The 21,211-nt window shown below is 40.6% G+C and overlaps 2 protein-coding genes across 10 annotated transcripts in view; one reads left to right on the forward strand and one right to left on the reverse strand.

The window, feature by feature from the left end:
* Positions 1-4,586, forward strand: part of GPSM2 (G protein signaling modulator 2) — a 100,941-nt gene extending 96,355 nt beyond the window's left edge. For 4 of the 5 annotated variants that reach the window (XM_075002413.1, XM_075002412.1, XM_075002411.1 and 1 more), the window contains one exon: positions 3,017-4,586. In XM_075002413.1, coding sequence (XP_074858514.1) covers positions 3,017-3,193 — 177 coding nt within the window. In that variant the 3' untranslated portion in view covers positions 3,194-4,586. The remainder of the gene's footprint in view (positions 1-3,016) is intronic. The other variant, XM_075002415.1, reaches the window with a different exon arrangement.
* Positions 3,793-21,211, reverse strand: part of CLCC1 (chloride channel CLIC like 1) — a 41,446-nt gene continuing 24,027 nt past the window's right edge. For 4 of the 5 annotated variants that reach the window (XM_075002419.1, XM_075002420.1, XM_075002418.1 and 1 more), the window contains 6 exons: positions 21,059-21,156; positions 20,825-20,971; positions 13,944-14,225; positions 11,943-12,215; positions 7,335-7,573; positions 3,793-4,696 (listed from right to left, as the gene is read on the reverse strand). In XM_075002419.1, the coding sequence (XP_074858520.1) occupies positions 7,376-7,573; positions 11,943-12,215; positions 13,944-14,225; positions 20,825-20,971; positions 21,059-21,156 (998 nt within the window). In that variant the 3' untranslated portion in view covers positions 3,793-4,696; positions 7,335-7,375. The remainder of the gene's footprint in view (positions 4,697-7,334; positions 7,574-11,942; positions 12,216-13,943; positions 14,226-20,824; positions 20,972-21,058; positions 21,157-21,211) is intronic. The other variant, XM_075002421.1, reaches the window with a different exon arrangement.

Consider the following 21,211-nt stretch of genomic DNA (forward strand, 5'->3'; position numbering starts at 1 on the left):
GTTTTATCAGCCCATGAAGAGGTATTGATGCTGGTTAGGACACTCAGGAACACTCCAGCTTCCCTACCTCTGACCACAAAAAAGGCAGAGGAAAAAAAGCCCCCCTTTTAAGGGGTTCAAATGTATGTACTTGCACCTTCTTTTTCAGTTTTATAGCACAGTCTTTAATTAAGAACATAAGAATGGCCATGCTGAGTCAGACCAAAAGGTCCATCTAGCCCAGTATCCTGTCTGCTGATAATGGCCAATGCCCAGTGCCCCAGAGGGAGTGAACCGAACAGGTGATGATCTCTCTCCTGCCATCCATTTCCAGCCTCTGATAAGCAGAGGCTAAGGACCATTCCTTACCCATCCTGGCTAATAACCATGAATGGACCTAACCTCCATTAATTTATCTAGCTGTTTTTAAAACCCTGTTATAGTCCTAGACTTCACAGCCTCCTCTAGCAAGGAGTTTCACAGTTTGACTGTGTGCTATGTGGAGAATTTCCTTTTATTCATTTTAAACTTGCTGCACATTAATTTCATTTTATGTCCCCTAGTTGTTATTTTATGGTAATAAGTAAATAATTTTTGCCTTGTTCACTTTCTCCACCCTGTCATAATTTTATATACCTCTATCATATCTCCTCTTTTCTCAAATCAAAAGTCCCAGTCTTTTTAATCTCTCTTCATATGGGACCCATTCCAAACCCTTAATCATTTTAGTTCCCCTCTTCTAATGGCAATTTTTTTTTTGAGATGAGGGGACCACTGCTGTATACAAGATGTGGGAGTACCAGAGTTTTATATAAAGACAATAAGATACTCTCCATCTTATTCTCGGTTTTTCAATGATTCCTAATATCCCGTTTGCTTTTTTGACTGTCACTGCACAGTGCGGATGTTTACAGAGAACTATTCATGATGACTCCAAGATCTCGTTCCTGATTAGTTTTAGCTAAATTAGCCCCCATCATAGTGTATGTATAGTTCGTTATTTTTTCCAGCGTACATTACTTTATATTTATCCATATTAAATCTCATTTGTCATTTTGTTGCACAGTCACTCAGTTTTGTGAGATCTTTTTGAAGCTCTTCACAGTCTGCTTTGGTCTTAGCTATCTTGAGCAGTTTAGTATTGAAATCACAAAATTAGTGATTTAAAAGGAATGACTTGAGCCATACTTCAGATAGATTTAAATGTTTAGTTTTAATACATGCTGCAAATGAAAGAAAAGTAAGGTAATATCTAAAACAATCGAGCGTGGGCAAGGTGGTTGGTTGAAGCTACAACATAATAGTAGCTGCAAGCCCCTCTTTACAAGAAAAATATTCCTAATGAACAGAGTTCTGAAAAGAAACAGTTTTTAAGCGGCAAATGATGTGATCCAAGATTAAAATATTAAGGACTCGCACCTGCTCAGATAGCAAATATTGGAAGCTTTTCTTCTTTAATCTTCCTTAATGGCAATGTTTGGGTTCATTATGCTATCTGACCATAGCTCAGTCCAGTGTAGTCTCAAAGTACTCTGAAAGATGGAAGATTCTTCCACTACTGTCATCAGCTTTATGCTTCATTGGTGGTATGGCTTACTGAAGGAAGAAGATATCCAGCTTCCCTGTACAATTCATTAGAAGGCTGAGGAAGATTGCTTCTGCTTACTTGCATTAAGCACACACTTATTATGATAGCTAAATGCAAGTAGGAATTTAAAATATGGCTTGTATTCTACCTGATATTCTAAAAACATGAATAAATCTACAAAATAATTGGAGATAGTGGAGGATTTTAGTGAATTACAGCTGAACATGCTACTGTCAGTCTCAATGGAAATCTGGTTTTACCTAATTAACAATCTGGAACCTTAGAAGGACAAAACTTCATTTCTATTATTTCACATGACTGATCCAAAATAAAGATCAGGCTGAGTTCCTGAGCAGTAAAGAGGATTCAGTGGAATATAAATACTTTAGTTTGTCTTTTTAAATACTGAAGAGCCTGAATTCTACCCTAAGTCTGTTGTTGTAGCATCAGCCTTTGCATCATACTGATGACAAATTGTGGAAACAGAAAAGATTATGTAGATTTGTATTCACTTTTAAAAGTAACTGCACATGCTTGTGGTGCCAGCTTCACATTGATATAGTCATACAATTGCAGTAGGCTAGCTGTTTTAAAACAGGGGTAATCTTCTTTTGTTCAGGATCAAAATCCAGAGAAAACTGTGCAAAAACAATAGTAAAAGATGTTGTGGTCTGTTCAAAAGCATCTGGTGGTCTGGCTTTGGCCTACTGAGTAGCCCTGCAAGTGTAAAATAAGTTGGTAAAATCCATGGTTTTCCTGTTTGATTTTCCATTTTATGCCTGTGTTGCATAGTAAAACACACAGCTGACTTTTTTTTTCTGGCAGTATCCTTCATTATTTATAGGAAGGATATCAAATAGAGAAATCAAGATGAGAATGTAAATAGTTAATTGCCTAGCTTAAATGCCCGCATTTAATAGAGGAATGGTACCAGTAAGTGTGAGTGTGTATCTGGTTTCCACATCGATTAAAAAAATCGAAATACAAAACCAAAATAATTGTTCCCCTTTCTGTCACTAAGATATGCCCCTGCAGAAGAAGTTTTTAATACTTACTGCTCAGACCTCAGTCAGGTTATTAGAAACTAAATTTAATCACTTCAACATAGAGTGTGTGTACTAACATAGGATGTCTCTGAGACATCTTCAAGGGTAAGTTACACTATTTCCTGTCCAAGTGCAGCAGGGAGGGGTTTGGAGGGGACTGCACAACTGTATTAGGCAATATACCATTAGTATTAACTGTACTAGTGTTCTAGTTTTACAATTGTATTAAACGCTTATTTTACTAATAAGAAATCCTGATGGCTTTTAATGAATCTATTTTGTGCCGTAAGACAACAGCAAAAAAAAAGTGCTGAACGAAAACCGTGAAATAGTGATCTGATTGTATGAGCTTTTGCACAGCTCTAGCAGCCACTGGTTACTTTCTTGCTTGTTAAATCTTTAGGGTTCCAGATTAGATGATCAAAGATGTGCCCCACCATCAGTTGCCTCAAAAGGACCAACTGTACCTGATGAAGATTTCTTCAGCCTTATTCTGAGGTCACAGAACAAGAGAATGGATGAACAAAGAGTCCCTTTACCCTCCAGTATGAAGAGAGAAAATTCTAACAAAGACTGTTAGAAAGAGAAGGCTTGTTGGAATGTCAGCTACAGAACCAAGATCGGGGGATCAGTTTGTACTGTAATTTAACAAAGAATCTGTCACTTTCCTTTTGTGCAGGGAAAACTATAAACATGCCTTTTAAAGGAAAAGGAGTGTTTTTTGTAGCACTAACATGTAGATGTTCCATTCAAAGTGAATTATGTAAATAGCTTTACTTTTTTTAAAATAGTGCTAGTAAACTGACAGAACTATGCTCCTGTGATTGTTCTGCAAAAGGTACAGTTGCTAGTAGTGCTAGAGATTAACTGTATGTCAAAGCTAAGGCTCTGGCCCCACTTGGCCAAAACTTCAAAATGGCCATGCTAATGGCCAAATCAAAGAATACTAATGAGGTGCTGAATTGAATATTCAGTGCCTTGTTTGCACGCTTCTGGCCATGGCACTTCTAAAGTGCTGCTTTCGAACACGCATGGCTCGGCGGGGCTACACGGGGTCCTTTTTGAAAGGACCCCGCACATTTTGAAATCCCCTTACTCCTCTCGGTTGAGGGGAATAAGGGGTTTTCGAAATGTGCAGTGTCCTTTTGAAAAGAACCCTGTGTAGCTGCGTGTGTTTGGAAGCATGGGAATGCTAGTGAGGCGCTGAATATTCAGTTCAGCGCCTCATTAGTGTTCTTCAATTTGGTCATTAGCATGGCCATTTCGAAGGTGTGGCCACAGCCTAAAAGAGTCACTGAGGAGTACTTTAACTGTCTAAAGTGGATAGCATTGTCATCAGTAAAGGTACTCTGTCTCATAGCTGTAAATGTCTAGTTTTAAAATCAGCTTAAATTAACAGTAAGTATAGAACTATGAAATTTGTATATCTTTTGTAAAAACTTTTTTTCCATTTTATATGCACATTTCCTGAAAAGATCAAGTAGTCTCTAGACTTTTATACCAGTGGGTTTTTTTAGACCCACAAACTGAGGAATAACTTACCTCTCAGACTGAAGTTGCACCTGGAATCTACTGAAACAATTTAACTGGAATTGGGAAAAGTTCTATTAGGATGAGCTAAGACTGGTAGCTCACTTTGGGGGTGGGGCGTCTTTTTCCTATCTAATTTAGAACACACTTTTTACTGTATCTCCTAAACATTTATTCTTATAGCTTAAGTTGAAAAAAAATCATACACCAGCAGCTACTTTTCTGAAAAACAACCGTAATTAAAATAAATTTCTTGCTTTACAACCAGGCTTTGTTTATTTTGAAAGACAGAGCAAAAACAAAGCAACTTTCACAATACTTCTATAAAGTAGTGAAGATCCATGAGTAACACCACCACCTTGGAGGATGAGCATTCACTAGGAATCCTGTAAAGTGGCTGGGAACACACAATGCCTCACTTGAAAACTGGCATTTAGAAATTACTGTTTAATTGCTGCACTTTCACCTACAGGTATGGTTCCATTGTGCCAGTAAGTTAAAATTAGGTTGACATTTCTGGAAGGCTTTACATAGTAGTCTGTTGCCATTGTTCCTGTAATGAGAAAATTCAAAATTTATTAAACAGCAAGTGGATCCTATAAATTAAAAATATTCAAGTCTCATATCCCAAATGTTTTCTGAAAGTCAAAATAAATTCTACCAAAATGTGTAGGTATTTGCTGTGGATATGGCTACTTGTAGCTCTTTTATGGGCTCTTTAAATCTAACCTATTTTGATCTTGTTTTATTTCCCAGTTGATTAGAGCAGATGAGAATCACTTTACACCCTGCCCCTTCATACAGGAACTTATTCTCTGAATGTCTATAGCAGAACTAAATTAAGCTGTTTTTTTCAGATGACCAGATAATGGTTTTAGAAAAAGCAGTTAAACTGTAACACCTTTTTCATAATGGAAAATTATAAAGATCTGCACAGTTAAGTTTAATAGTGAAAACTAAATTATTCTAGGCTTAGATTAAATAACTATTAAAAATGTTCAATCATTAACATGCACTCAATGTTACTGTGTGATGCTATTCTCTTGGTCGATGTGGTGTATCATCTGCCAGGAGAATGCCAGCATTTCTGTTGCCATTTTAAAAAGTTTCAGGTAGGCATCTCTTCCTGAGGAGACTAACATTTCCTCTGTACTTTGCATCTGAATCACCTGCACTATAATTTATTTGTTCCCATTGCGGTCTGTCATTTGGAGGAAGTAAAGGAGATGGTTCCTGCTCAGGACTCTTTAAACTGTATCTACACTACAAAAATAACTTAGTTGAACTTCTACACACAGCCTACTTTGAAGTTAAATTTTGAAGTAGGGCACTACTCCATTCCTGGGAAGGGAGTAAGGACTTTGAAGTTGGGCTCCCTAACTTTGAAGTATGGGAAAATGTGTGTAGACCCTCTGCTGGCTACCTCAAACTAGTGCCTAAGTTTGAAGTTAGTTCCTCGTGTAGACATACCCTTAATGTAGCAACTAATTTTCCTGCAGAGCAGTAGAAACCCTAAAGAAAAATAATACACTGCTTTCTTAAACATTTACTTCTGTAACTTGCAGAGATTACTTCTTTCTTCAAAGATAATTTTACATTGCATACCTTTTCACATGGTAGTATGCAAAAGAAAAATTGCAGTATACGATTTACTATTTTCTCAAAAGCTTTCCTACCACAGAGAATTATTCTTCAGTTTACATATTAGTTTAGTAAGTGCATACTTTCACTACTTTGAAAAAGAGTTTAGAAACAAACTTAAATTAATGCATCTGAACAAGTTTACCTACTTTTGTTACAATCCCTAAGATTACCGTAATTGAAAGATTATTGGAAAAATACTTTCAGGTTTTACCGTTAAAGTCAGTGTGATTTCAGAGTGTGCTGTTCTCTACTGGTATGTTTTTTGGTGCTAATTTCTCCAATGCTCTCTTCTAATTACTCTTCAGTACAAAATGCCACTTTCTGTGGTGGCTCTATTACATGGTCCAACCAAAACTAATGACACAAAACTCATTTTCATTGTATTTCCTGAAGATTTAAGGAAGAGTCAATACAACTGAAAAAACAAACACTGATTTGCAATTCAGTAATATGTTGTCTTGCAAAAGGCTATAATGTAGCTATCCAAACTAAAGGAACTATGTAATTTCAGCTATATAGTTTAAATGTTTTCAGACTCAATATTTTATGTTAAACGATTTATTTAATTTATGGTAAATTCTATTTGGATGGGGATTCAAATGTAATTAAACACAGAAAAGCAGCACTTAAAAATGGTTTTAAATAAACCCACCTTAAAATGTGTTAGCATCCATCTATGTAACTGCAGCTCACTATGGCAAACATATCCATCAAACTAGAGTAGAGTAAGTTACATCTGAGTCTAGATCAAATCTGTGATACCGGCATAAAGGGGGCCATTCTTTACCCCAGTAGCCCTGAAGTGCCAGGTCACAGAAACAGCATTTCAGGTGTTTTATTTTGAAATTCTAATTGAAACATTCTGGAACTTTAAGATTCTGTATTGAAGCTCTAGCTTTTGAACAAAAGCTAAAGTTTAATTTGGGAGCTAAATTTTACTTATCTTAAAAAAAATGTACAGTTTGTATTCAGAGCATGTTCTTGCTGTTTAACAGAGAGCATTAGGGTTATTGTCCATATTTAACACATGCAGAAACTGGAGCACCATTGAATCAGCAATGATAACAGGCTCCCCTATCACAACTCCCAGATATTACAGGCCCACCTGAAGTAGGTGCCTATCTGACAAAGGAGTATTTGGCTCACAAGGACCTCACATCAACTATACAGTTTGGCTTAAGAGCATTAGTTTTTTTTATTAAGTTGGTAAACATCCATCAATAATTTCATGACAAAATGATGAAAAAGTATTTCCATTAATAATTAAAATTTACCCAAGGAAAAATACTGACAAAGAACCTATATGATGATATTTACTTTGCATATTTTGACACAATGTTGACTGTACAACTAACTTTTTAAATATCAAGGTATGTCTTTCAATAATTATCTGACCCACAAGTGTAAATTTAAATTTATAAAAATGAAAAGTTTAAAAATAATCAAATTCCACCAATGCTACCCCTGGTTCAATAACTTACTAACTGTAAAAATAAGTCCAAACAGCAAAGCAGACATACATTAATGAAAATGTTGACAAAACTTACAGCAGAGTTCAAAGATTCTTATGTTCCCTGTGTTCCTTCTGTTAATCCCTGTGAACTTCCCTTTTCCTCAAGATCTCCTGTTCTATCAGTTGAGTTTCACAGTTCTTTTCAGCTACTTGCACAATTCCATGTGTATGGGGTTTTTGCTCGTCACGTGCAATCTCTCCAACATGGCTCTGATCTGCATGGGTTTTTACTGTACAAACAGTCTGATCTTGAGACACAGGGTTCAATCTGCACTGTAAAAGAAATAATGTGTTGTTTGGTTAATTACTTGAACATATTATTTAAGCAATTTAACATGAGCTTAAGACCGGCTGGTACAGTATCACATGATCTAAGGCAAGGGCGAGCAAACTTTTTATGATGGACCCCACTTTTCATCCCTGCAATTATCAGGGCCACCACAACCTATCTAATGTAATCCAAACTGACAAACTTTTGGCAGATACAAGAAAATAAATATGTAAAACACAAAAACTTCATTTATCAGAATATAAATGTAAATGCACATACATAAAAACAGCAACGTATTTCAACAATTTTAATTAGACGGATGTGCCTGAGACCCAGCAGCCAATTGTGCTGGGCCCCCTTATGAAATTTCAGGCCCCCATGAGGGGGTCACCCCCCCACTTTGCACACCCCGATTGAAGTTATCAGATTGAGAAGTAGGCCTCCAAAACTTAAGATTTTTGTGTACAATACACATTAAATATGACCTACACATCACAGATTTGTCTAAGTGTCGGTTTCTTTAGTTGGCAATCCTCTTGGTCAACCTGAGGGTTTAGGGATGGTTCAGATAAGATTATTGCTTTGGGTATGGCTCGCCAATCTGATTTACAGATTAAAGGTTCACACCTCTGCCCTCAGCTGATCCCAGTTCCACAGCACAGCCTATGCTCTGGATTTGAGGAGGTCCTCAGTATCCCTGCGATTACACAAGCAATACTTTTTTATACTATCATACTGCTACAATAAACCAAAAGTGAGTAAGTACTTAGATACAAACTGAAGGGTACTGAGCCAGAGAGTCAATATCTGATTACACAATGAATTGACCATTCTAATACAGCCTGTGTACCTAACTACACTTTTGGTTTGCATGTATACTCCACACTGTAAGAAAACATACAGTCTTCCCCCGCCTTACGAGGGTAATTCCTTCCTGAAAAACCCCTCTTAGGGCAAATTCTTGTAAGTTGAAAACAATTACCGTTAATTTCAACATGAAAAAATTTTATGCGTTCCTGAGCCCCACAATTTACACCCATTTATGCTAAAACACCACCAAATCCCATTAAAATGAACACAATTACTTCAATAGTTAACATTAGTTATCATAACAACATAAGGCATTTTCCCTCCATTAATTACTCTATAATATGGCTATTTTCCTGCTTTCAGGGGGCAGTCCCAGGTGCAGAGATGGGGCTGTCAGGGGAACGGAAATCAAACAGTGCCTGGGAGGGGGGCACAAAGCCGGGTAGCTGCCCACAGCTGCAGAAGCGGGGCCAGTGCAAGTGGGTGGGCAGGGCAGAGCAGGGCGGGGGAGGCAGCCCAGCCTGAGTGCAGCTTAGGTTAAGCGGGGAGGGGGCAGTGCCAAGGGGCTGGCCATGCGAGGAGCTAATCAGGCACAGGGGACCCCTGGCTGGTGAGGGGCGATGCCTCGATCGTATGGGGCTCTGCGGCAGAGAGGCCCCGCCAGTGGCTGCCGAGGTGGCAGCGGCAGGCGAGCCAGGCACTAAATGGAATGCTGCAGTTGGCAAGTGGTACCCAAGGCGCAGCTGCAAGGGGTGTGGGTGGCTGCAGCCCCCTAGTCACCTGGTGGGGGTGAGCGACAGCGGTGGGACCAGGATGGGCTGCGCGCCCAGCATCCACATCTCACAGAGTGGCATGATCTACTGCTGGGACTCGGACGAGTCCACCTCCCTGCACCACGCTGCCGCCCCCCTGCACAGCCTCTTCGTCAAGACCGACATGGCCGACTCCATCCCCTCGGTGCTCGCCTACCAGAGCTGTCAGCCTCCACCTGGCCCCAGCCCATGCCGCCAGGCATGCAGGGAACCCACGGCTACTGGCCGGGCCAGGGTGCGCTGCTGCTGCAGCACTGAGGCAGATACCCAGACCAGCCACAGCAGTGTCAAGGTAAAGGCAGGGGTGGGCTGAAGTGCCCAGGGTGGCAGCTCCGCAGCTGGGAGCTGTCCCCTCCTCTCCCAGCTCTGGAGAGATGTGCCGGGCGGGCAGCTGTTGCCTGGAGCCGCAGCTTTTCTCCTGCTACAGCGCGCAAAACCCAAATCAGTCCTCGTAAATGCGAACAAATGCCTCATAAGCCAAAGTAGGGGTATTAAATGAAACTCCTTGTAAAGTCGAATTCTCGTAACCCGAATGGGTGTATCTCAGGCTATGACTGTACTTACTATTGCCTCAAAATCCTAGGAGTTGAGATCTGCTTCACTCCACAGACGGGGAGGGGAAACATGACAGCCCCAGTAGTAGTAATGGGTATGATAGAAGAGAGTGGAAGAAAGAAGCACGTAGGAGATTAAAAAGAGACTGGTACCAGAATACAGAGATTAGATCTTTAGAGAAAGAGCAGTGTGCTCAAGCGTGTGTGAGCCCATCACAGTCCCTGCCATTGGACCTTCTCACCACTAGCTATGGGGTATTATAGACTATTTTGCATCACTGACTCAATTACCAATACCAAATTAGATATATATACACCCTAGGAATTTATGAGTACACAGATATGATTGGTGGAATTAATTCAGGTATCATTTTGAACATGCATGAGGTGTGATGCTAGTCCTTGCGAGCAAATTTCAAGAAGAGATCAGGAGGGTACGATGATAGATATTTGTCAGCACTTGCTTTTCATCCCTTACATTTGCCATAAATAGCGAAAATAGGCATGGGCAAATAACAAAAGGAACACCCCTTCACCAAAAGCCCCTTCTTGCAGACTCCTCTGCAGTTTTCTTGCAGTTATTGCTAAATTGGACAGAGAAATAACTCTTGCCCTTTGGTACAGATTAACTAGACTACAATATATGCATAAACCTTATGGGATTAATAAGTATATAAGAGCAGAGGCTCTAATTAAACTAATGTGTTCTATAAGCTAGCAGGCTACATCATTCACAGAATGACTTGGAAGTGAACTCAGATCACATATGAAGAGATTTCAACTTTTAAGCCACTTTCGCTATCATTAAATTAAGTTAATACTTTGTAAATAAACAAGCAGTGTGTAGCATCTTAGGGACTAACAAATTTATTAAGTCATGCGTTTTCGTGGGTAAGACCCACTTCTTCCGAGGATTAGGAAAAAACATAGAATCCAGGCTTTATATAGCAGGAAGGGAGGGGGAGTTTTAAGAATGCTTGATAAAGATCTTTTAGGCTTTTACCTCTGTCTTTATCAAGTATTCTTAAAACTTAATTACCCACTTGGGTAAATAAAACAGATTGAAAGACCCAAAAAAGTACCCAGCAGTCACCTACCTCACAACAGACCCAAAAAGGGAAAACATATCATCACTTGTCATCATCACTAGAGGTTTTTAAGTACTGGCTTGACAAGGGCTTGGCTGGGATGACTTAGTTGGGGCTGATCTGCTCCTCAGGTCCCTTCCAGCCCTATGCTTCTATGATTCTAACAACCCAGGACAAGAAACCCCATTTCCAACTCTGTCCAAACATCTACACAAGTGACACCATCACAGGACCTAACCACGTCACCCATACCAGCAGGGCCTCATACACCTGCACATTTGTTAATGGGATACATGCCATGCGCCATTTACATTAGACCAACCGGACAGTCTCTGTGCCAAACGATGAATAGGGCAGAAAGTGGACATCAGAAATGGGAAGATACTTACAGGGGAACACTCCAAATTCCCAGGACATTCAATAATGGATTTAAAAGTAGCCATTCTTCCACAAAAGAACTTTACCACAAGATTACAGAAGGAGGCATCTCAATTGGAATTCAGTGCAAATTTGACACATTTGACCTCTGCCTTGACAGAGGTCTCAACTATCTTATACATTACAAGGGCAACTTCCCCACCTTTGATATTTGTAGGATTGTGACATAACCTACTTAATTTTCTTCATCAAGGTAACCTTCCTTCCCGCCCTACCCCCACTATATTGTGGGGTAGATTCAGTATTTTTGTCCTATTCTAACAATCTGAAAAAATGGGTCTTACACATGAAAGCTCTTGACACAATACATTTGTTAATCTCTAATGTACTACAAGACTGCTTGTTTTTTATGAAGTTATAGACTAACACGGAACTTAATACTCCATAGTGTTCATTCTTTCATAATGCTACACATTACCAGACATATTAATCAACAGACCACTCAGAGGAATTTATTTCCACATCTGTACAAGAACAAAATTAAGTTGCTTTTTCAGATGACCACATAACTGCTCCAGAAAGAGCACTTAAACTACAAACACCTTTTCAATATGATAAATTGAAACAAATTATCTAAACAGTGAAACTTCACAGTGAAAATTAAATTATTCTAGGCTTAACTTGAATAGTTATTAAAATGCACTACGGTTAATGTATGCTTGATGCTACCTTGTGATGCTCTTCTCTTTGTACATCTCGTACATCATCTGCTGGCAGAACTTCATGGTTATTGCCATTTTGAGGTCTCATGTGATCACCTCCTTTCTCATAAGGTTCTCTACTGAAGGGATCAACATTCCTTCTATAACTGGCATCTAAATCATCTGTACTACAATTTGTTCGTTGCCTTTGCTGGCTGTCACTTGGAGGAAGTGAAGGAGATGGTTTCCTCTCAGGAACTGTTAAATATTTCAATATAGCAGCTGCACCAATACACAAACCCTAAAAAAAAAATATTCTCCTTAAGTATTTCAGTACAAAGTTTACTCTTATACTAAGAGTCTTCCTCCCTCAGAAAGTAACTGTGAAATTGACAATGCGTTTTTTTAAAAATATAGGAAGTCATTGGTTTGGAATAGAGTTCAGGAATAAATGTATAACACTGCAGCTGATCAGACTTACTTACTTTTGTTACAACCCCTAATATTACAGTAACTGAAGGATTATTAAAAATTATTTTCAGGTTTTTACTGTCCCATTTTTTAGAACCAGGGATTTCACAGGATACTGCTCTCCACTGGTCAGGCAGTGTGGCTAAGTCTACACTAGAAGTATGTGTCTACAGAAGTTACTGTCAGAAGAAATGTTCCAACAAAACTTCTGTTGACAGATCGAATCTACACATAAAAACAGATCTATCTTCTGATCTGCTCTATTGACAAAAGAGCCCCCCAGTTTGCTGACAAAATGCATTTTGTGTGTAGATGCTCCGCAAGTTTTGTCAACATAACCCCAGTTTTGTCTATACTAGAGAGTTTGTAGACAAATGCACAGGCTATAACTGATTAGAGTCAAAGCTCCCCTAACACTTCCTGATAATTCCAATGCTGTCCTCAAGTACTAGGAGCCACTTTCTGCAGAGGTTCTGTTACACAGTATAGCCAGAACTGGTGAGACACTAAACCCATTTTCATTTATCATGCAGACTGGGATTTTGAACCCTTAACTGAAATAATTTTTGTGCTTATAAAAGATGAGAAACTTTTTTCACTATAATTTACATATCATTACTATGAAGAAAATTTCACATTGCTATGTTTTAAGCAGGAGTTCAACAAATACCTGAAAAAAATAAATCCAATAAATAACAATTTAAAGATCGTGCCAAAGGATGAAAGGACATAAATTGGACATCAGGAATGGGAAAATATACAAACTTGTAGGAGAACACTAACTTCGCTGGACATTCAACAATGGATTTAAAAGTAGTCATTCTTCTACAAAAGAATTTTACCATCAGATTACAGAAGGAGGCATTTGAATTGGAATTCATTTGTGAATTTAACCTATTTAATCTCTGTTTTAACAGTGATCTCAAGTATTTTATGGATTAAAAGGGCAATTTCCCCACCTTTGATATTTGCAGGATCGGTGACATATGCTACTTAAACTTGCTTTATCAACTGGTCCTACTAGCGACAGGTAACCTTTTCACCCACTTCCTTCCAGACTCCCTCCTTGCTATATAAACCCTGGACTCTGTATTTTTGTACTACTCTAATCATCTGAAGAAATGGGACTTACCCATGAAAGCTCCTGCAATAATAAATTTGTTAATCTCTAAAGTGCTACAGGACTGCATGTTAATTGTGAAGCTACAGACTAAGACAGCTACCCCTCTGGACTTAATACTCTGTGGTATTCATTTTTCCAGAACGCTGTATATTATAAAACCCTATACATGATCATAGCCAAAAAGTTGATTGATCAACATACCACCATTATAGAAATTTATTCTCTTAATATCTGTAAGAGAACTAAATTAAGTTGATTTTTCAGATGACCACATAACTGATCCAGAAAGAGCACTTAAGCTACAACACCTTTTCAGTATGATAAATTGAAACAAATTATCTAAACAGTGAAACTTCACAGTGAAAACTAAATTATTCTAGGCTTAACTTTAATAGTTATTAAAATGCACTACTGTTAATGTATGCTTGATGTTACCCTGTGATGCTCTTCTCTTGATGCATCTGGCACATCATCATCTGGCAGAACTTCATGGCTGTTGCCATTTTGAGGTCTCATGTGATCACCTCTTCTGTTGCGAGGTGCCCTACTGAGTGGATCAACACTCCTTCTGTAATTGGCATCTGAATCATCTGCACTACAGTTTATTTGTTCTCTTTGCTGGCTATCACTTGGAGGAAGTGTAGGAGATGGTTCCCTCTCAGGACTTGTTACGTGTTTTATAACAGCACCTGATCTTCCTGCACCATAGCAGAAGCCCTTAAAAAAAAAAGTCTCCTTAAGTATTTCAGTACAAGATTTACCATTGTCTTTCCTCCCACAGAAAATGTGTTTATTAGTTTTTTTTAAAAATACACAAAGTTTATTACTTTAGAACAGAGTTTAGGGGGAAAAAAAAAATTTATAAACAGTGCAGCCAAACAAATTTACTTACTTCTGTTACAACCCCTACAACTGCAGTAACTGAAGGATTATTAAATAAATATGTTCATGTTTTTACTGTCCGATTTTTTAAAGTCAATGGGTTTTCATAGGGTCCTGCTCTCCGCTAGTCAGGCACTGTGGGTCTAACTGATTAAGAGTCAAAGCTCTCCTACGCTTCCCGCTATTTCCAATACAGTCCTCAAGCACTAAGTGCCACTTTCTGCAGTTCTACTATGTGGTATAGCCAGAGGTTGTGTGACACTAAACCTATTTTCATTTATTATGCATGCTGGGATTTTGAACTATTTTAATTGAAATGTTTGTGCTTATACAAAAGGTCAGAAAGAGAAGTTACCCATCTGGGTGGTAACAATGGTTCTTTGAAATGTGTCCTCTTGAATGCTCCATATCAGGTGCTGGGCCAGCCCCGGTGCTGCAGATCAGAGATTTACAAAGCAGTTGCTGTTTGGATCGTGCATGCACCCAAGTGTGCCGGGCCCTTTGCACACTTCTAGTCATGCGCGTGATCCAGTCTGAGCCAGTTCCTCAAAAATGCCTTGGAAGTACACACCTGAAAGACATAAAGACAAACAAAGACAAACACTGAAGCAGGAAGGAAGAGTGGGTAGTGGAGCACCCACAGGGACACATCCTGAAGAACCATCGTTACCACCCAGGTGGGTATCGTCTCTTTCTTCATCAAGTGTTCCCCATGGGTGCTCCATATCAGGTGACTACGCAGCAGTGGCCCACCCAGGAAAATGGAGGTGGTACCGGAGTGAGATTTCAGTAGACACTGAGAGCACAGCTGTTGAGAGACTCGTGTTTTCAGCCATCTGCCGATGCATGGCATAATGCTTGGTGAATGTCATAAGACGACCATGTCACTGCTCTGCAAATGTCCTTCAAAGGGATGCCCTTGAAGAAGGCCATGGATGCTGCCATTGCCCTAGTAGAGTGAGCTTTAGGAGAAACAGGTAATGCTGTCTTCTGCAAAGAATAACATGTAGTTATGCATGATGTAATGATGTTTGAGATTCTCTGTGACAAAAGCACCTTGCCCTTAGATCTCTGTGCAAGAGACAGTAACAGCCTGTCTGTTTTTCAGAAGGGTTTTGTTCTTTCTAAAGCTCTTCTCACATCTAGACAATGCAGTCTTGTCTCCTTACTGGAAGTATGCGATCTTGGATAAAAAGACGGAAGTATGATTGGCTCATTCAAGTGGAACTCAAATGTGACCTTTAGAACAAAGGCAGGGCATAATCGAAGCATCACTGCCTCCCTGGTAAATATCACATATGGCGGAAAGGCCATGAGGGCAGACAGCTCGCTAACTCGATAAGTGGATGTGATAGCCAGAAGGAACACTGTTTTTAAGGTAAGAAGATGTAATGGAATAGTCGCTAATGGTTCACACGGAGGTCTAGATATTGTATCCAGGACTAGGTCCATACTCCAAGGTGGTGATATAGGTTTATGAGGCGGGTACAGGTTGATGAGACCTTTAGAAAACGTGCTGTGATCTGGCGCACAAATACTGAGGCCCCATCCGTCATGCGTCTAAAAGCCAAGATGGCTGCTAAACACACCTTTAAAGATGGCAGAGCAAGTCCCTCTTGCTTAAGGTAAAGTAAGCAGTCCAGAATGGACTGTATGGGGGCTTCTCCTGGATGCAAGTCCCGTGTGAAGCACCATGCCACAAAGCGTTTCCACTTGTATGGATATAGTCTCTCATGGAAGTTCGCCAACTGTGCATCCAAGTGTGTCTGACCTGTTCAGAGCACAAGGCTTCTGAGGGATCAAACCAATTGTCAGCCAAGCCACGAGGTGAAGTGTGTGCGGCTGTGGGAGTGTCAATAATCCATGGCTCTGAGTGAGCATGCCCAGAACGATAGGGATCAATGCTGACATGCACTGCAGGATTGAGAACCACTTTCGTCAAGTCCATGCCGGAGCTATGAGGATTAGATCGACTCCCTCCAGTCTGGCTTTCTCCAATACTTTGTGGATGAGGACCATTGGAGGAAAGAGGACTTTCCACGTGATAAGAAAAGCATCACTGAGAGACCCCCTGCCCTGTGCCTACTCTGGAGCAATAAAGACAGCATTTCTTGTTGCTGTAGGCTGCAATCAAGTCTATGGACAGTGTGTCCCAAGACCAAAAGGTAGGATGGAGAATGTTGGATTGTAACTCCCATTTGTGGTCTGGTGCAAATTGTCTGCTCAGCAGATCCACCATGACAGAGTTTACCCCAGGTAGGTATAAGACCACCAGTATTATACCATTCTGTATGCACCAGTTCCATAATCAGAAGGCCTCCGCACAGAGAGAGCAGGATCTCACTCCCCACTTGCAGATTTATATAATACTTTGTAGTAACATTGTTGGTGAATATTCTTACCCAGGCACCTTGAATGCAAGGCAGAAAGTGCTTGCAAGCATTGAACACTGCTCTTAGTTCCAGAAGGTTTATATAAAGGGCCATTTCCCATTGAGACCATCAGCCCTGGGCTGATATGCTGCTCACTTGTGCACCTGAGCCCACGCTGGATGCATCAGTGGTTATGGATATAGCAGGTTGGAGTCGGTTAAAGGGGACCCTGGATAACAGATTGCTGGGTCTTATCCACCACTGCAGGGATTGCAATATCTGTGCGGCTGGGGATACTCATTTGTAAATTGTGTGCCTGCTGGGCGTATAGATGGTTGCTAGCCAATGCCATAGGTACCAGAAGTGCAGCCTGGCGTTCCGTACTGCATATGTAGTGGCAGCCATGTGACCCATCAACTGTAAACAGGTCATTATCTGCATTATAGGACTGCAAATGAGTACCCTGATTAAGAACTGGATCACTTGGAAGTGTTGGGCAGGTAAGCATACTCTTGCTGATATCAAGTTGAAACAAGCCCCTATGCACTATGTTCTGCGTGGGCGCTCATTTCTCTAAATGGACAACGAGGCCCAAGGATTAGAACGTCTCTGGGGTGACAGATATCATCTGGAGGACATCCAACTGGGAGCATCCTTTGAGAAGACAATCATCCAGGTACAGGCACATTAGAATGTCTAGACGACGTAGGTATGCTGACACCACCATAAGGGTGTTTGAGAAAACTCTGGGTGCTGTCGAAAGGCCGAAGGACAGTACCCTGTATTGAAAGTGTTCTGTTCCCACTGCAAACCAGCAGAAGTGTCTGTGAGCCAGATGAATCATTATATAAAAATGTATGCATCCTACAAGTTGAGGGCTGCAAACCAATCTCTGTCACCCAACACAGTGCTTATGGAAGCAACAGTAATCATCCTGAAGCACTGTTTATGTAGGTAGCAGTTTAATGCCCTTAGGTCCGAGATGGGCCTCCATTCCCCTGTCATCTTCTCTGTAAGGAAGTACCAGGAATGGAAGCCTTTCCCTCTGTATTCATGAGGTATTCACTTCACCCCTCCTATCGCAAGGAGGTGGTTGACCTCTTAACAGGGTCTTGAGAGAGGGGTCCCTGAAGAGGGACAGGGTGGGTGAAGTAGTGGGTGGTACTGCATGGAATGAAATGGCATAGCCCGTTGTAACTATTTCTGCACCCATTTGTTTGTAGTGATCTTGGACCACTGATGGTAAAAGGGACACAGCCTATAGTGAAAGAGATGTTGAGCTGGTGGTTTGTGTTGGACCATGGAAATGTTAGCACAGACCTCAATGGGGGAGTCAACAGTTGCTGCCTTGGGTTTTGATGAGGTGGACTGAGCTGTTGATTACGCCTTCTGGGATGGCCTATGGGGTTGTCTGGATTGATCATCGCCCCTCTGCTGATAGGATTGCTGCTGGTACGGGTAATTGTATCGCCAATCATATAGGTAATACCTCTTTCTTTTATACAGTGGAGTACACATCCCTAAGGTTCTAAGTGTTGTTCAAGAACCTTTCCTGGAATGCAATACAGTATCTGTAGCTTCAAATAATTTGCTTTTGTCAAAAGGCAGGTCTTTGACCTTGGTCTGTAATTCTTTAGGTACACCGGAGGTCTGGATCCAGGATACTCACCTCATAACCACAGCTGTCACCGTGGAACGTCCATCAGTGTCAGTAACATCCAAGACTACCTGTACACCTGTATGAGATGCTGCATAACCCTCCTGAACAACTGCCTAAAGAATAAGTTTCTTGGAATCTGGTAAGTGATCCACGAGGGTTGTTAGTTTCATATCGTTATCAGAGTTATGATTAGACAAATGCGCAGCATAGTCAGTCATGTGCAACAGGAGGGTAGAAGAATAGACTTTTCTCCCAAACACATACAGCCTTATGGCATCCTTGTCAGAGACCATGTATTTATATTGGGGTGCCTTAGGACTCTGCTGTGATGCCCCTACCACCAGAGAGTTAGGCTGAGGATAGTTGAATAAAAATTCAGTCCCCTTGGATGGTACAAAATACTTTGTCTGATCTCTTGCTAGTGGCTGGAATGGAGACAGGGGTTTGCCAGATATTATTCGCTGCTTCTGTTATGGTATCATCTAATGGAATGGCAATCTTGGATGGTGCTGGAGGTCTCAAATTCTTTAAAAGCTTATGCTGTTTTTCTGAAACTTCGGCTATTTGAACATCCTGACTCTGAGCCACTCTTTTAAATAGCTCTTGAAATTGTCTCAAATTATCAGGAGGGGAAGAGTCACTGAGACAACTGCCTCATCAGGGATGAGGAGGATATAGCTGTCTGGTATGTTTCCATTCATTGCTTTAAGTCCCCGATTGGTCCTCCACCAGTTCCGATAGGGTGGAAATTACAGATTGGGCCTGTGGAGATGGAAGTGATGGTGGTGGCAGAGAGGTAGCTAAACACCTGTACCCTTGTCTAGATTAGGGAGAAATATCTCTAGATTTGCTGTGATAGTGGTATTGCTGCTGGTGACCCTTGTGGGTGTGGAGGTAGCAGCAGAAGCAAGTGTCTGGGTAGGAGGAGTGAGAGACAGAGCATCTCCTGTATTCATGATTATGATGGTAAGAGTAAGACAGCTATGACAACCTTAACGATGGCGGAGGTGAAAGGGACCTGAGGTAACCATGTCTGTAAGTATGGTGCAGTTGTTCTAAAAAAGGTGGTGGTGGTCTTTGGAATGGCAACGGAGAAGACATTGGATGTTGAAACAATGACAGTATTGGGAGGGAGAGCATGGAGACATGGGTTGAGGAGATCATGTCAGAATTGGTGAACATGGTATGGGATACAGTGCCGAGTCTTGGCCCGTGACTTCTTCCGTTCCCTCCAGGAGTCAGTGCCCATTGGCGCTTTATGAGGTGTCAGATAAATTGGTGCAGATAACCCTGGTGTCGTAATCGGTGCTGAGACCGTTGGTGCTGCCGGTAGTACTGGTACCAACTGATCTTTGTGTGTCGGCACCAATGAGCTCTGTGAACCCATCAGTTCTGGGTGGGATTCTTGCAATGACACCGGTGGAACTGGTTTCTTAGACTTAGGCTGCTTGTCTCCTTAGTTAGCAAGGAAGCTCGGTTCTCAATATGACTTGTCTAATCACCAGATGAAATGGGCAAAGATCGAGCTGGAGATTTTTTTTTTTTTTAAATGGCCTTCCAGGGACACAAGTGAGGCTGCTTGGCGTTTCTGACCTACTTCCATGCCTTCAGATGTTTGTTGGTCAGTGGTATCAGGCTGGAGAGCTTTTTCAAAGAGAATCATTCTCAGTCTCATTTCTCTGTCCTTTCTAGCTCTCACTGTGACTTTAGAGCAACACAGACACTTGTGAGGCACATGGGACTTTCCTAAACAGCATGCACATTGAGAATGGCTGTTGGAGGCCAGCTATGCCTCCCGGCAAGCACCACACTTTTTAATACCTGATGCAGGCATTTTAACAGAACAATAAAGCTGCTAACAGCTTAGCTCTCAGAACTGCAAACAACGAGGTAACACAAATATTAAATGTACTACAGACCATTATATACATATTTTTTTAAAAGTTAAAGTTGTATAACTAGTAAATATAAAACTACTACTATTAGAAATTTGTTAAAAACTATGAACAATAAATAAAGATCAAAAATTGTTTTTCAGACATGCTGCTGAGGCGCCCAGAAGGCTGTCTGCAGCAGAGAGCGACTGAGAGGAACTGGCACAGACAGGATTGTGCATGTAACTAGAAGTGTGCGATGGGCCCGGTGCGCTTCTGCACATGCACGATCCAAACGACAACAGATATGGAGCACCTATGGGGACCACTTGAAGAAGAAACATTTTTCCACTACAGTTCCTGTATCATTAATATGGAGAAAAATTCACATTGCTATGTTTTAAGTGGTTCAACAAATACCTGAAAAATAAAATATATCCAAGGAATAAAACTTCACAGTTTTAGCCTCAATGTTACCAACTGTTGTCCAGATCTATATATATAATGGGATCAAGAAAGTATACTAACCAGAACAGCCAGAGCTATGATGATTAACACTGGAACCTGTAGTAGCATAGGTATCTCTTTCATAAGGGCTTTAATAAATTCACCAATTCCTTGCCCTATGTATTTCAATGGTTCTGTTACAAAATTGGTAAATGTAACAGCCAATGCCTAAACAAAGAAATAACAAGATTATTCTTCTTCAGTTTCCAAGTACAAAATACAAGGGTGAATGATTTCTTTAGAAAAAGCACTTACCTTTGTTGGGGGGACTAACAAAATGGGATTTACTACTATCGTTTCATAGTACTTCTGACAAGGATCATCCTGGAATGTCCATGTACTTCTCCACCACTCTACAGTTTATGAGATATGAAAATAAAACAAGTATATAAAAAAAGCATCAAATGC

The sequence above is a fragment of the Carettochelys insculpta genome, chromosome 9 (assembly GCF_033958435.1).
Source record: "Carettochelys insculpta isolate YL-2023 chromosome 9, ASM3395843v1, whole genome shotgun sequence".
Classification (NCBI taxonomy): domain Eukaryota; kingdom Metazoa; phylum Chordata; order Testudines; family Carettochelyidae; genus Carettochelys; species Carettochelys insculpta.